Here is a 17,121-nt window from a genome sequence, read left to right on the forward strand (position 1 = left end):
CATAGAGGACATATCAAATAGCTCATCTGTTAGGACCTTTTTGATAACTTCCCCTAAAAAATGAAAATGTAAAAGGGCTCGTGGAAGGTGGTGATAGACGCACCCAAGGTTCAATTTGAAGTAAATTTCCCTTAACATACCCTAAACACCAGATGGTTGCCATAAAAATCATTTTTTTATTTAACCATAAACCCCTCACGAGACACCAGGGTGGTGATTTTGCATCAATCCCAACATTCATAGACCATCCACTCTCTCTCCATGTGAAAGCTGCAACACACATGCATGGACACTCCCTCAACAAAAGCTGCAATTTCGTCTCTGAAAAACACATTCACGCATGCAAGTGTTATGAAAGCTGCAATTCATTGCACGTAGACTGCTTGCCAACTGCAAATGTGCCTGCAATTTATTCATCTCTCCCTTTGAGCCAGGGCAAACCAAGGACTCACCCGAGTAACTCAGAGTCCAAGTATCCCTTGGTGGTCTGACTTGGGATCTTAAAAAAAATTATAATTTTTTTTAAAAATAATAATTTTATTTGTAATATAGTTTTTTTGTATATATTTTCTATCATTTTGAAAAAGATTGGAAAATTGTTGTGATCATGAGTATTTATTTTTACATTTTCCCTTCTTTTTATATTATCTCTAAAATACCCCCATCACAAATTGATTTTTTCAAAATACATTTTTTCACCACTTGTTAATCGCATTTAAATGTGTCTTTGTTTACTTATGCCTTCAACATATTTTTCCTATTTTTTTGGATTTTTTTGTATTTATTTTTTTAACACTTTTTTGCTTGGCCTGACTTGGACCAAGCAACTCAAACTTGACCAGAGTTACTCAGGCTTGGGCATGGGCCAAATCCCCTCCCAAAGTCGTGGTTTTGCACTCTATTCTGAGCTCTCATTAAGATCTTAATCCACATAAAGAATTAATGGGGAAAAAGAAAATAAAAATAAATTTATTTCCTATTGTACACAAAAATTTCCATTTTATACAACTTCTCAGTGTTTTTGCTAGACAATAGCAGCTTCTCAAATATCTGACGCTAACACCTGGGGATACGATTTCTGTTACAAGGAGAGAGGTCCTAGGTGTAGCTTTTGGGATCTTATGTGTTTGTCGTATCAAACTCCTTACAACGAGATTGATGTCATATATATACAACCATAAATGGATGGCCAATTAGATACAGAAACAAACCAATTCAATGTTTCACCAGCATTGCCTCTAACCTCTTGTTCCTTGCTGCATTCTTCAATTTCTCCAGTGCAACAAGACCAACTTGTCTAACTCTTTCTCTAGATAACCCAATTCTGAATTAAGAAAGCAAGTAATTTAATCAGATTCACCTGTTGTTTATTTCGAAAAAAAATTACAGAGATAATGAGTCGGAAGAAATAATTGATGAAGATTTTCAAGGATATGGAGGTGACTTTTTAGAGATGACAGTGTATTTTTCCTGGTCATATATGGAAAATAATTGGAAGAAAAGTGAGATGTACAAAAATCAGCTACATATGTGTGATTAAATAAAATACTATCCATTCAGTGATTTTTAAGAAGAACAGGAAAGAGAGAGTTAGAGATACAAATTCGACTATTATTGGTGTACAGATGCACAAACATGCTTGCACGGATTTTGTGCCTGTGAGTGTGTTTAAGATTAACTAATATACTAATCATTAAGTGAGGTCTGTAAAACTCCAAGGTTTTTGGACGTAAACGACACCTGCCCAAAAATGATCTGCAGATGAGGGTGGTGTAACATCATCCAATTTCTTCAAGGGGTTTACAAACTGTACTCAATGAATAAGGAAGGTAGCAAACCCCTATAATAGCAATAAGTTCAGTAACCATATAATTAAACACTCAATGTTACTCACTTTCTACTGATATCCTCCCATGTGTGGCATTCTTTGTCCAGTCCATAGTAAAGCCGTATAATATCTTGTTCCCGTTCAGCTAGGGTTGAACTTATAAGCTTGTTAACTTCTGCCTGCCAAAATAAAAAACACTGTCCCATATCAAGTTTAAGGCATTAATGGAAGCGTCAGATGATTTTCATATTTGGCCTAAGGAAGAAACCTAAAGCTTTTAAAAAATGATTACTCAAAACTATCTGAGATATTACTTGAAGCTTAAGAACTATATTTAAAACAACAAGTAATGATGAAATACCTCAACCCTAGTTGCTTTAACAGTTTAGTCTTTCCTTGATTTTTACTTCAAAAAATTGGGAATGCTAGTTCAAGTTGATTTTGCTAGAGTTGCAGTATGTCATTAAAGAATGAGGGATATCAAGATGAGGGGTCAATCAAGAAATAAAAGGGCTTATTGTAAACAGTCCCCAAGATGAAAATAGTTCCATTCTCTTTTCGATAATTCGAGACTAAAAGAAGTTCATGCAAGCAATTATGTAATATTTATTCATTGTACCCCTATAACCTTCACTCCATAGGATACCTTCACCAAATGTTAAAGTTTGAGAAGAAATGCCATTGCCCTATATTGCAAACCATATTTCAAAGGAGCAAAGGGTAACATAATGCAGGTGTGCATGACAGGGGACGAGTAGGGGGTGGGGCAAGGAAAAGAGAGGAAGAAAGAAAGAGGGGGGTGGGGAGGGAACGGGGGGGGGGGGGGGGGGGGGGGAAGAAATTCGGAAGAAAGATCAGTACTTTACCTTCAGCAACCATTCATCTACTCCATGCCATGGGTTGTTCATGAGATTGTTGTCAGCAATATACTGCAAATCAAAAGAGTCTAAAATTAGAAATACCAGAGTAGGATACCCACAACTTATCTTCTGCTATTCACAAGCAGGGTTTTGAACGTACACTGTGTAGAGTCTCCCCAGGAAGACCATTCAGTGTAGGGAAGGCTTCTCGATCCAATGAAAATACCTTTGTCATTGCCTGCATAAAGATTTTTTACAAGTAAGAAAAGAATAAACCTAAAACACAAAATGCAGCTAAAACAAATGGATGGCTTAATATCTTGATACCTCAGTTGCATTTTTAACTTTCTTCTTTGACATGTTCAAGCTTTTTGCTATCCTCTGCATTTCATGGAAACAAACTCACATTGTAAAGACTTAATATCATCAATATGACATTCATAATAGTAAGCCAGCCCCAACCCAAAATCTTCAAAATTATTACACTCAGAATCTAAGAGTAGACTGATGTAGAGCCACACAAATGGAAAGTTAAAATTACTGATAAGTAACTGGGATGGCATGATATTTCAGGCCTAAGAGTGTCAGGCTGTCAGCCTTCAGTGGACAGTAATTTATGTGGTTAATGCCTACAATTATCTCAACCACAAAAAGAAAAAAGGAAAACCCCAAATTCATCTAAGGTCTTTAAATCGTTTGTCAACAGAAATTGGTCTGATGACAGTTTGAAATTAAACAAACTATATCATTAAAAAAAACAAAGATAGACATTTCTAAGAAGGGTACCAATTGGGACTCTTTTTCCTACATTTAAACCCACTAGAACCTGAAATTTGACAAATTCAAGATTTTCCAGAAAATTTTCTTCCATTTCCTTTTCTTGAATGGAAATATTTTCACCAACATTCAAAATTTGATAAAGTTTAATATTATCCTCAAATATGTTGTATTTGGCAGATGACAAATTCTTTACTTATGAAATCAAGTAACACATGCTTGAATTCTGAAAATACTGCGTGCACGGGAGGAACAAGAAAAAGGGAATATATAGAACCAAATTCGATGAGAACAAGAGGCATGTGCACTTTCATAGTGTAATTAGATTCCATCTGCATGAACAAAAGATGGCAAAACCTTCAAACAGATACAATATAAATTAGAAAAACCCCAGTGTCTAGACTTCTAACTCACATGTATGGAAGGTGTGAGCCCTTGTTCTTTAAGTCTAATCTTCGCATTTCGAATTAAACTTAGTCTTTCGTGTAAATGTGTAGGCAATCTTAGTGTCCTTGAGTTCTCAACCATTGCTCTTGAAACTCCCTGAAATAAGAGAAAGATAAAGGCACCATAAATATATGATTAAGATGGAATATGACCTACTGAGAATATATTACGCATGCAACTATGCAGAAGGGCAATGAGTTAAGTACATTAAAATAACAAGGTATTAGTGTTTTTGAGCATAAAATTTCAGGGTATTAGTGTTTTGGAACATAAAATTTCAGGGTATTAGTGTTTTGAAGCATGAGATATTTAACTATTTACAACAGAAAACCATCCTTAAGGTTTCGCAGTCGAATGACTATAGTTTAAATGATAATTAAATTGGGAAAATATCCCCTTACCCTCTATTTTTAACTTCTACATCTCATGATACCCAAGAATTGAAAATATTACTTGTAAGTCAAAGATGACCAACTTTTCTATCTTACAACCCCCTGGATCCCTTTGTCCACAAAGTTTTTACCCAAAGAATTGAAAAAATGACAACCTATCCTTCTTCTCCGTTAACGTGAGTATTTGGAACCACTCTCTTTCTCTCATCACGGTCTCTCTCTCTGTTACATTCCATTTCTCTTCAGTGATAATGGCAGTTGGGGCAGTAACAAAATTAAATGGGGCAGAATTCCATTTCTCTTCAGTGATAATGGCAGTGGGGGCAGTAACAAAATTAAATGTGGCAGTTTGTAGAGAGAGAAAAGGTACAGAGAGAGAGGACGAATCGATAGAGGGTTGGGGGGTTAGGGGCGGTTTGTTGTGGACCGGGGCTCAGAGGGGTTCAGAGAAGGGAAGAGGGGAGGCAGAGAGAGATCCAAGTTGCAGCCCCCGCCCCGGCCAGAAGAAACTGAGGTAGTCAGGCATAGAGAAAAGAGGTGAGAGAAAGGAAGATTGGATGGGGACTTGGGAACCTAACTTATAGATTGATTAGAAGAACCCCACCCCCACCTTGGGAGGAGAGAGAAAGAAAGGGTTCAGACTCATAGAGATGGGACAAAAGGGAGAGAAAATCAAGTGAGGGGAGGGACGGTGCCGAGGAGGCCTGGTGAGGGGGTGCCAGACTGGGGCGCCGGTAGCAGCCCCCCCTTTGATCTGTGCTCTGCCGTGGCTGGTGAACTCTGCCTTGGCTTTAGTGGCAGCTCAGCTTCTGCCCCGTCTGCTGCTGGTAGCAGCTGGTTGCGCCTCCTCAACTACGGCAGCATCCCCCTTCTCCAGGACATTCCCATGGTTCTCATCAACTCCCCCTTCCATGACCCCACCTCTGCCTCCTCCGGCCCTGCTGGTGGGCCCTCCTATTGCCATCAGCTGGTGCCTGAACACTCTCACTCCCAGGGACCGGAACGGCGTGGTGGAGAGAGCTCTGGGAACACAGTGGGAGGAACAACCACATGCCAGGATTGCGGGAATCAGGCTAAGAAGGATTGCTTGCACAGGAGGTGCAGGAATTGTTGCAAGAGCCCAGGGTTCGATTGCGCCACCCACGTGAAGAGCACATGGGTGCCGGCAGCTAGGAGAAGAGGAAGGCACATGGCTGCGGCAGTCACCAATGAGGGGGCTGCAGCGGGTGGGGGAAAGAAGCCACGGCTGGCGGCCCCACTGCCATTATCACTGAAGAGAAAGAAATAGAATTTTGACAGAGAGATTGTGATGAGAGAGAGAGTGGGTGGTTCGAAATACAGAGAAGAAGGATAGGTTGTCATTTTTTCAATTGTTTGGGTCAAAAATTTGTGGTCAAAGGGATCTAGGGGGTTGTAAGATAGAAAAGATGGACACCTTTTGCTTACAAGTAATATTTTCAATTCTTGGGTATCATGAGATATAGAAGTTAAAAAAAAAGAGTACGGGGATATTTTCCCAATTAAATTCTTCTTGCAGTTAGTTCACGTTTTTCTTGTATCACATTAGATTGTTCGATATGGCTCAATATTTCCCTATAGTTTTTATTAAGGATTCAAAGTCAGTAGCGGTCATAATTCTCAGCTACTATGAACCCTATAAAATCTCTTTAGGATTCAAAGTCAGTGACAGTCATACTTCTCACCTACTATCAAAAATGATCAGCTGCTGTTGAACCTAACCATGTCAAACTTCATAAACATAACCAAATTACCATTACCTTTCTACATGAAATATTAAACACTGGAAGTGTCTAACATACAAAAAATAAACAAAAACAAAAACATAAATCATTTGCATTTTATTTTCTTCAAAACAGTGTTTATTCTTTGTAAATTCCCATAAATATCAACATTTTTGAAGAAAGAAAGAAAGACTTTTGCTTAAGCTCTGGAAAATAAAAATTTCTCAATAGGCTAAGATTGGTGGTGCTTGCTCCACAACATTGGAGGTGCTTGGTAAATAGTCTAGAAAAATAGTCCACTGAAATGGGAGATATCATGCAGTTTGCATGTCACTCTAAGGATGTAAGAAAATAGATAAATTTGCTCCACAACATTATTCACCTAAATGAAATTTGAACTTCGGCTAATTCTTGAGAGAAGTGAGCTGATATAATATTAACTTTTCAACCTTTTGGGAATATATATATCACTTCATAATATTATTGAACTTACTGATGTGTCTCAAGGAAAAATGGAACAAGAATAAGAAGATATTTTTCAAAAGCAAGATTGCTGCTAAAAACTTATTCTCCTTAGGTATGAGGCATATGCATGTTAGTTATTGGAGTTCCCTGTTATTCACTCAGATCTTTGTAGATGCTTGAGAAAGGTCAAATTTCCAAGAGAATGTCCAAATCCAAATAGAAGAAAAAAATGTAATATTTTCCTTAGAGATTACTCAAAATGGGAAAAAAGAAACATGACTTTGGCCAAGAGATTTGAGACCGCAGGTACCATATACGATTAAGGCATATGTGACAAAAAGATACGAGCTCTTACCTGGCGTATCCACCAATATACATACGTTGAAATCTTAAAGCCCTTTGAGGAGTCAAATTTCTCAATACCACGTAATAATCCAATCAAACCACCCTGCATTAGTCAGAAACATTGCACGTTACGAAATCTTTCATACATTAGCACCAAGGATACAAACATACTCTAAATTATGACTTAATGCTCACAAAGATGTCAAAATTATTGAAAAAGAGATTACCTGAATCAGATCAGCCATTTCAATCCCCATGTTATCGTATTTCTGAGCAATAGACATCACAAGACGAATATTGCTCATTGCTAGCTTCTCTTTCGCCAAAGAACATTCAATCAATTTTGAATGCAATTCAGAGCGAGATATTTTCAAAGAAGAAGCCAGCAGCTCATCAGAGGGATCAAACCCTAGTTTCTCCTTCAACCTGAAATGATTAAATGTTTCAAAATTCATATTTCTTTGTAAATATTAAATTAAGGGATACGTTATGAATAGACTATTTTAATCCATGACAATCCTTCAATTGAAATTTACCATCCTCGAGCAAAGAATTTGTTGCGTTAATGCACCTGAAGAGGCACTAAGGGTATGCAGAATGGTGCAATGACTAATGTCCAGGGGGGAAATTCCTCAAGGAATACAAGAAGATGTTTATGTTCAATCTTGTATTCTTTTCTCAAAGTCTAATTGGTCCCGTGATGCTATGCACTTTACAAAATAAATTTTGCATCTCTATAACATGACAACATGATATGAAAAATCATGGTATGACCTGATTCTACGTCCATATGTCTTGTTCAACCTCATGCATCCATGTATATGGATTTCCCAAAAAATAGTTGCAGGCACAAAATGTCGTGTTCCATGATGCTCAAAGATGAAATCTCCAATCACAGGAAAGTAATCATAATCCATTGGGTATCACCAGTATATGAAATGATGGATGTGATGGAGAGAGAAAGAGTGGGACCCACAAGAACAGGACATGATCCCAATGGTTGCTCTCACTATCTATCCATCATCATCCATAATCCCAATTGACGATTATGATCCCTAAGGATTAAGGGTTTACATATTCAATTTTAGTTTAGTAAAACTTCTCCCAATCACTTCCCAGGCTATTCTAGTTCAAATGTTGGCTTTTATTCAATTGCTCTAATAATAGTAAACTCAATCAGTAAAACAAAACTGGAATACTGGCAATAAAGTATAGGACAAGTACCCTATCCTTCACAGCAAAACACAAATTTACCTTGATTTGTGCTCCTCCAAAGAAAGGCCGGCTCTAATCTTCCATGATAAGTGCACGACTTCGGCATGAGAAAGCAAACTATCATTAGAAATGCCTTTCACATAACCTCTAAAGTGACCCTGAAGCAATTCCGGGCTCACAATTGGTGTGGCTTGTTTTTTTCTACGCACCAAAACAGTGCCAGCCCTCTGATTTAACGGCCTCCTCAAACTATTTCTCCTCTGCCGAGCAGATGCGCCTGAACTGATTACTCCCAACTTTTTGCAACTTTCTTCACATAAATCAGTTGATGTTCCTGCTTGATCAAAAGAAAGGTTCCACTGTTTCTCCAGCATAGACTTCTGCAACAAAATTAGAGCCTCTAGAGAAGATTCGAAGTCGGGGTTTGCCTCTGTAGTTGAAGAAGAAGAAGAAGAAGAAGGTGCGTTCACATGTTCCTTTATAGCATTTATGTATTGGGTCTGTCTATTAGACGGAGAATTGGGTCCAAACCCAGGTGACTTTTTTGAAACTATAAAACTTTTATGTGAAACTGCTGGAAACTGTGTTGCCCCAAAATCATAGATGGGGATGACCCTTTCTATATCAGATGCCAAGAAGGAAGACCTTAGAAGCCTCTTCCCTGTGCTGATTCCTATTACCGCAGCAGTAGCCATTATGTGGTTTACTGGAGAACTTAACAACCATTAAAAAGCATGTGCATCTAGAAACATGCCCCCTTGTGTGAACTGTTAAGAGACTGCCTACCAACTAGAGAACTTAGGGAGTGCTTCTTTGACACTGTAATCACTAGAATACAAAGCCTGGAGAGAAAATGTAAAAGAGAGTTAAACAACACATACATAAGAGGAAAACATGCCAAACAAAGATAGTTCTTCATGATTACTGGAAGAAGGCTTAATACTTTCCAAGTGATTTCATGAAAAACTTTTCTATTGTACTAGAACTAATTCACCATGAGGAACATAAATGAACAGTGAGAAAGTCCACTAATACGGAGCTGACTATTACCTTACTATGATAGATACAATCTAACCTACGAATGATAACTGTTTCCACACCACAAGACATGCAGCTTGATCCTCGTAAACTGTTACGATAGCTTGAACAAACTAATATTGCTAGGGTAATCATTACTAAATCACTGTCTTCCAGAATTTTTTAATTTTTTTTTTTTGAATTTCTAGTTCTTACCCCTGGTACTTTTCTCAAAAAAGAAGAAGAAGTAAATCACTATCCTTTGGAGAATTTGAAAAAACCACAGTTTTTTTTTTTTACTTATGAATTCTGATACAAGGAGTTCATTTCCACGGAGTGGGGAGTTTTAAATTTTACGGTTTGTTTCTCATTCGGTTTTGCTGGATAAGCTGGATAGGCCCAATGAGTTCACAAACGATTACACAAAGAAAAAGTATTGAAAGTCAACCACTCGGGACTCAAATTATAAAAAGCAAGTCATGTAAAACCTCAAAAACTTGTCCCCAGACCATGAAGAGATACAAAAGATGGACATATGTGGTTCCCACTGACAAAGTTACTTACATTCAATGAATTGACCCTACAGCCTTCAACTTAATGAGCAAATGCTAATGGGAATTTGTTTAAATTATGTCAACATAAATCATGTTCATGAAAAAACTATACTTAAGTGCAAGTTACACAATTGAGTATTGTGATTAAATTCAAAGTCTAACCTAATATTATTAATCCCTACAGCCTTTGATTGAACACATAATTGCTACAATGAATTAATTCAAATAGTGTTAAGGGGTAAAACAAATTACGAAAGATATATAATTGCTGCTACAGGAGATACAAATCAAAATATCTTTGACCGAAAGTTTGGCCAGATAAGAGTGATTCCCACATTCTCAACTTATGCCACTAAAATAAGTGATTTCAACAGATAAAAATAAATAAATAAATAACACAAAATTCAGGTTTGCAGAAGAAATGATCACATAATGCAATTCAATTTTATCCAAATGATTGGCTCCAACGGCAAAAATTTCCTGGGGGAACCAGTTTGCTAATTCAAATTAAGTGACATTTGCCACCAATTAAAATGATATTATTCTTCGATACAAATCAAAAAGATCATATAATGCATTTTGGTTGAAGCGTATCATAATTTCGCATTACTATCACAATGGCCATGTTTTATTGGTATATATCTTAGTATTTTAAGGGTGTTTGAAAACAACTATGGGATTTTTCCCTTTATTTGGGTTTCTTTCTAGGCTAAGGAAAAGTATGGCTAAAGCCACAGTGCTTAGAGACAAGAGTGTCAATGGGTTTATAAGTGGGAAGGGGGTTTTAGGTGCTTTCATGTTGTGCGTACTTACGACACACGCGAGGGAGTGCGAGTGGCTGGCCAGCCAAGCAGGCTGTCCCTGTGGTTGAGGCGAGGCTTTGGACATTTCCTTTTGCTGATGTACTCTTTCACTGCAGTTAAGCCGCTTACCCAACCATTTCCCCACAGTCACAACTTCTCACTGGCTTTATAAGGAGCTCCTGAACTTTCACCATGGTTAAGGTTTTCACTCTCTTCACTGCCCAGACCTCTTGCCACGTGGCATGATTTTTCCATGTGCTGCCACTGTTTTTGCAGCCAATAGAATTCAACTTTTAGCTTTAGAGACCTCTAAAAATATGCACTGTTTCGAACCATAATAAAGCTAATTTTCACTGCAGTAAGTTGATAACTTGTGGTTTTCTCTTTACGATTAGCTGATAATCTACGAATTTTTGCAGCAGCCAATTTCTTCCAAAATTCTCACTCAAATTCGTTCCCTTTGTTTCCGAATAAAAAACAAACTCAAGCAAGTGAATTTAAAAGCCAGTTCAGTTGGGTGACTGTTCTTTCTAGGGGCTTCCATTAAGCATGCAACTCAAAGAAGAATGTTCACAGTGCCACCCTGAGCTTAGGTTAGGTGTCTCCTTGGGGGTATAATCTTGGTTCGGAGTACTTAATACCTCAAAGACAGTAAGAGCATCTAGTGCCTCTGGGCCCATTGTTAAACCAAAGATTCAAAACAAGTTTGGATATTTACGAGTTTTTCGCCCTATTTGGAATCCTGTGTTCCAATTTCGAAGTTCGATCCTTAAGCCTGGGCGTGAACCTCGTGTTCATTCCTACAGAGAAGTACGAGCTCTATGCTCAAATTCAACACTGTAGTTTTTGCACTTGGTTAAGGACCCAAAAGCCAGCAATACACAATGATCAGCACTCCACAAAGCATGAAGTCTATAAACAAAAAAACTTTACAGTATCATTTCACTACAAAGTAACACTATATAAGCCCTTTTCTCATACAGTCACACTCTTTTCAAGAGAAACTTATTTTCAATTTCTCATATACATCATCCCAATAAATTTCCGATGCAATATTGAATATCATTCAGATCATCTCACAACAACATGAATTGCTACAAATACTAAAGCTAAACTCGAATTGCAACAAATACCAAAGGCAAATACATTACAATTAAAATTCATCGAAATGGCAAGCTAAAACACCTTATCAGGATTTGTTTACAGATGAATCATGAAAACCCAATATCATAGATAAAAAAAATTGCTTCAAATTGAATAGTATCAGAAGGGGCGTTAATGGCGCACCTGAACAGTAAGAGGTGGTGCTCCTGGCGAAAATAAGGGAGCAATGGGCAGTGCAGTTTTAAATGATTTAGAGAGAGGAGAGAGAAAAGGAAAAGCAAAGGGAATTGTGAGTAAAAAGAGAGAGAGAGAGGACGGTAATGGGAGAGAGATGGCGAAGAGAGAGAAAGAAAGACGAAGAGAGAAGTTAGAGGAATAAGAAGCTAGAGAGAGAGAGAGTGAGATATGGGATTGGAGGGAGGCCATTGGTTGAGGAGATATTCCCAAAGCGTTCGAGTGGTGCAGAGGCCGCCAGCTTCATTTTATCTGATGACATCAAATTTTGGCGGAGGATACTAAACATAGTGCCACCAAAATACCCTTGTTTCTTAGGGCAATATCTAAAGGGTAGTTCAATACCTTTTTACCCGTCATCAGTTCGTGGCTGACAACATCCTTTTTGTCGCCGCATTTGGCGGTTGTTCAGCCTGGCTGAGCCTCCATTTCCAGCCCTATTTGAAGCAAGAGTAGGAGTAGCAATGGACCCGGACCCAGGTATACCCGAACAGGTCTAGGTATGGGTCCAACGTTTGGGCTTGGCGGGTTGGGTCCAAGTCCAAAACCTAAACCCGAATGCTATTCGGGTTCAGTACCCATAACCGGTTGGAAATAAAATACTTAAGTCCTATTCATTTGGGTATATTAAATATCGTATGCAATAAAAATTCATAATTATTTTTAGTTATTAAATGGAAAATAAGATAGTTTGCAATTCATAATCATCATTAAATGAAAAATAATATGGTTTGAAATCTATTGGCAGGTTGTGACCTTGTTGCTAATAATTTAGGTTGATGATAGTAAAGAAATAGCAAAAAAAAAAAAAAAACCTTATAGTGAGGGTGGCAATGGACCCGACAGATATGGGTATGGGTCCAACTTTTTGATCCAACGGATTGGGTCCAGGTACAAAACCTAGATCCGAATACATTCATATCTGAGTCTAGGCCCAGCCTAACCCAACCCATGCCCGACCCGTTGCCACCCCTAACCGAGATGTTACTTAAGCTCTTCTATGAAAATTTGATTTGAAATTTTTTATGATTGCTCAATTTATCACCCTTATGTTTATAAATATTAAAATTATTGTAGTTTGTAGTGAAAATAAAGATTCTCAGAACTAAACCCCAGTGAGATTTGCATAAAGGGATCGATCGTGATCTTTATCCCTTGAAGGTTTTCCCTTTGGAGTCAGAGAAAGAAGGATCTCCAATTGAGAGATACGCTTTGGATAGAGATATAGACTCTTACATTAAGGCAACTTTTTTGTCAGATTTTGGGTGGTTAACAGTTTCTATGAGTCCATGTAGAAATGAGTCACTTTTTAAAAATTTATTTTTGAGATGGATTTTTGGACTTAATTTGTAATGGGACATGCAATATCTAACATGGAGATCATGAATATGAAAAAAGAAATAAATTTTGAAAAAAAAAAAAATATTAAAAAAACATTTGGACCATTAGTTTCAATTGTTTTTAAATAGACCACCTATTTGCATCCATCTTTAAGATGGATGCTTTATACCTTCGGATCGCATATTAGTCCCCATAAAACAATTGCACTTGAAATTATTGTAGTTTTTAGTAAAAATAAAGAGGGTTTCCTAGGACTAAACCCTAGTAAGCTTTGTATATCGATCATGATCCTTATCCTTTGAAGGTTCCCCCTTTGGAGTCATACAAAAAAGGATCTCAATTGAGAGATACATTTTGGATAGAGAGATATAGCCTCCTACATTAAGGCAACATTTTCATGGGATTTTGGGTGGTTAACTTTCCATTTAGGGAAAAGTTTTTAGTTGCTCTCAATGTTCTCTTCTAATAACGGAAAGAATGAGGATGATTGATTGGCGGAAAATTAGTTGGCAGGTTGAGTTTAGAAGGCAAAATTAATACTGATTTTGTCAAAGAGATATATCTCTTGAAAAGGGCATGGATTTTGATTGATAGCATATTTGGACTTGCCAAGGACATAGCCATTTTGTGTTGAATCTTCATTTTTTGAGCTTGATTTGTGTGTGTATTCATCTATTTTATATCTAACCAACTGTTGATACAGTCTTGAGTAGGATCCAGCATTTGCAATCTAATTCTGCAAGAGAAGAATTCCCCAGGACTTCGCATGAATTTGTGCAAATGTATAAATGACTAAGTGTGAAATTGAAGGAGAGTATATAATGAGACCATTTACCTTTAGTACAAGGTGGTTACAATTAATCTTGACCATTAGATGTGAAATTGGTTGGCTGCATTTATTTCTTTGACTAAGCTGAAAGTTTAAAAGAAATTTTTTCGAACTTGTGACACACCCAAGCTATCAGATTTCACATTGGATGGTTGTAAGCAATTGTGAACATCATGTACCAAAGGTGAATGGTCTCATTGACCCTATGCTTTACACGCAATTTGTATGTGATGTGTTTTAAGCATAGGGTAAATCGGTTGACAATTGAAATTTTATATGTTGGACTTTGGAAGTGGGTATGGCCTTTGATAGAGAATAATGTAGGAACATAATCTAGCCGACTCCAAATAATTGGAATAGACCATGGATGATGATGTTAACTTCGGAAGTTGGTGAAACGGACAAAGAAAAAAAGTGTCCCTCCAAAGGCAAGTGAGATAACCATAGTGCATTATTGGTAGAAAAGGAAAAAAAAGAGATGGTGTTAGTTTTGAGGCACGTTTAGGATGTTATTTGAAGATAATATTTTTTCAACCGATAGAAACTAGTGCGCACAACATATCCTAAACATATTAATCCTCAAGATACCATGAGAAAGAAAATACCAAAATCAATTTAATTAACCAATTATACATGAGCAACAAAAAATTATGGAGCATTAGAGATTGCCTTTCTTTTGAGCGAAAAAGAAGAAAGGCAGTATAAACTGGTTCAAAAAACACCTTGCCATTATTAGAGGGGATGCTTCCCTCATAAAAATATGAGACATTTACGTATGGACCATATTGGAGGGGGTCAATTACAAAATGGGATCACGTGTGTCCCAAATTACAGGTGAAACCCCCCCTCATGGGGTTTTTTTTCTTTCCAAGTTACCCCTGTCTGGTAATGTGAACATCGGATATGTGGAGTTTATATCGTGCAAAGCAAAACAAATGTCCGGTGTTTAAAATACCAGACAACTATCTGCTATCCCCAAAACCAACAAGCCTCTCTCTCCAAACATCGTGAATTTCTCTCAACTCTTATCTCTCTCAACCCTTCTCTCTCACACTCTCTCCCCCCTAATCATCTCTCTCTCCCGTAACCTATATCTCTCCTATAACCTTACAATAGAAACTCAAAAGGTCTGCATAAAAACCTCCAAGAGCTCTCCCATTCCTCTTTTTCTTCTTCTCTTTGTTTGCATGATGGGCTTTGGCCCATGGCCATTGTTGCATTTCTCTCTCTGCCTCATTTTCTTTCTCTAGCTACCGTCCATAAGAACTAGGCTATTGTTGTGTTTTTGGCACATAGTGACGAGAGTTCTTCTTGTTCTTCAACGTACATATCTTGCTAATGCAGCAAAAAACAAGATCAGCTAATGAGTAGTAAGTAAACTAGGTTTAATAGAGGAAACATGACCTCTGGTTTAATGGAGGAAACCTGGCCTCCTTAACACACAAGTGTTGGTTGGGGTTTAAAAGCTTCCCCTCCCGAAATATTACTTCTCATTAAATACTCAAGCTACGTTGATTATAAAAAAATAACCAAAAGATCAGTTTCTACTAACTACTCATGTAATCTATCTGATAAACCCAAAAAAATGGCCAAAATATCAGGTTCTATTAACTACTCATGTAATCTACCTAAAGACTCGGTCGTACTCAAGCCACGTTGATTACAAGAAAATAGCCAAAATATCCGCTTTTATTAACTATTCATGTAAATCTACCCAAAGACTTGATCAACCGGATACACACGAATTTATTAACTACTCCTACTCAACTCTACATGATATATACATAATCATGCCTGTCATATTTACCATGATTATTATTAAAGAAGATGAGCTACATGTTAGGCACGTAACATCTCCTCCCTCCTTAAAATTCGGTCTTGTCCTCAAGACCAAAATATGGAAATTGCTGGTATGTTGCAACGATGTTATCTTCTTCTTCATAATAGGCTTCAATTAAAAACAACTTCTTACATCGATGCCCCGTCACAAATTTCTCGTTAAAATTATAGCACAACCCTTTTGTACGTCTCTCTTGCAATTCAACATGTGTCATCTGTCTAACTGGAAGCATAGGACCGATGTTGGTTGCCTCCTTGCTGGTTGTGATGGACTCCTTCGCATCGGACATTGGAACATCTCGCCGCTGCGAGAAATTGTGGGCCTCGTACAAACGGGCAAGTCCGAAAGCTGCTGATAAGGTCGTAGACCGCCCTGCTAACACGTCTGCCTTGATGTTGTCCCTTAATCCGCTAATGAAACAGCTGACTCGGAGATTAGGAGGAAGATACCCCACCTTAGTGAGTAACCATTCAAATTAAGTTTGGTAGTCTGGAATAGTTCCAATTTGTTGCAACTTAGCTAACTCTCCAAATAAATCTTGGAATTTTGTGAGACTGTACCTAGCTTACAACCCGTCACAAAACATCCGGTCATTTTGCCTCCTTCTTATTTTAATAGTTGGTATTACAGCTGAGCGTCACCCTCCAAATGGAAGGACGCAAGAGCCACATGTTCTTCCTTTGGTGTTTGATGGAACTGAAAAAATTGCTCCACCTTACAAGTCCAACTCGTCGTGTCTTCTTTACTATTAAAGCGGGGAAAATCGAGTTTGACAAGCTTTGGAGCAAAGGATTGCTGCAATCCATTTTGACGGTTTCCATTGGTGTTCCCAGGTTGTACTCCATGGTTCTAGAGTGGAGCCCTTGAGTTCTCCCTTACTTCAGGTTCACTATTAGCTGGACGTGAACGAATATTTTTGAACAACTCGTTAAGTTTGTTCATTATCTGTTGTTATCTAACATTGAGAGGGCTCATATCATCTTCCAACTTCTCCCCTCGTTGATCAATGTCTTTGCTTTGATGCCACAATTGTACGTACTAAGAAGAGTTCTTCTTGTTCTTTGACGTACATATCTTACTAATGCAATAGAAAATAATAACAACTAATGAGTAGTGAGTAAAATAGGTTTAATGGAAGAAACCTGGCCTCTGGTTTAATGGAGAAAACTTGGCTTTGTTAACATACAAGTGTTGGTTGGGATTCAAAAGCTTCCCCTCCTGCAAGATTACTTCTCATTAAATACTCAAGTGACGTTGATTACAAGAAAATAGCCAAAAGATCAATTTCTACTAATTACCCATGTAATCTACCCGATAAACCCAAAAAC

The 17,121-nt window shown here is 37.7% G+C and overlaps 1 protein-coding gene across 1 annotated transcript; it reads right to left on the reverse strand.

Annotated features, from left to right (window-relative positions):
- Nucleotides 1–979: 979 nt before the first annotated feature.
- SIGA (sigma factor A) lies at nt 980–12,104 on the reverse strand. The gene is made up of 10 exons (XM_006878597.4): nt 11,733–12,104; nt 8,111–8,913; nt 7,084–7,282; nt 6,867–6,959; nt 3,880–4,008; nt 3,016–3,069; nt 2,849–2,926; nt 2,695–2,757; nt 1,895–2,007; nt 980–1,324 (listed from the first exon to the last, which is right to left on the reverse strand). The coding sequence occupies exons 2-10, from the start codon at nt 8,764–8,766 to the stop codon at nt 1,216–1,218; spliced, it is 1,494 nt and encodes a 497-aa protein (XP_006878659.1). The 5' UTR covers nt 8,767–8,913; nt 11,733–12,104; the 3' UTR covers nt 980–1,215.
- Between the last annotated feature and the right edge of the window lie 5,017 nt (nt 12,105–17,121).

This window comes from Amborella trichopoda, chromosome 3, assembly GCF_054954075.1.
Source record: "Amborella trichopoda isolate Santa Cruz 75 chromosome 3, AtrichopodaSantaCruz75HAP2 v2.0, whole genome shotgun sequence".
Lineage (NCBI taxonomy): Eukaryota > Viridiplantae > Streptophyta > Magnoliopsida > Amborellales > Amborellaceae > Amborella > Amborella trichopoda.

What these genes read in the sequence shown, in the direction of transcription:
- SIGA (XM_006878597.4), bottom strand. Translation starts at nt 8,766, where the DNA reads ATGGCTACTGCTGCGGTAATAGGAATCAGCACAGGGAAGAGGCTTCTA. An exon ending in TATATTGGTGGATACGCCAG is followed by an intron (nt 4,009 to 6,866) that starts GTAAGAGCTCGT and finishes CTCTTATTTCAG; the next exon opens with GGAGTTTCAAGAGCAATGGT. An exon ending in TAGATGAATGGTTGCTGAAG is followed by an intron (nt 2,008 to 2,694) that starts GTAAAGTACTGA and finishes TTATTTTGGCAG; the next exon opens with GCAGAAGTTAACAAGCTTAT.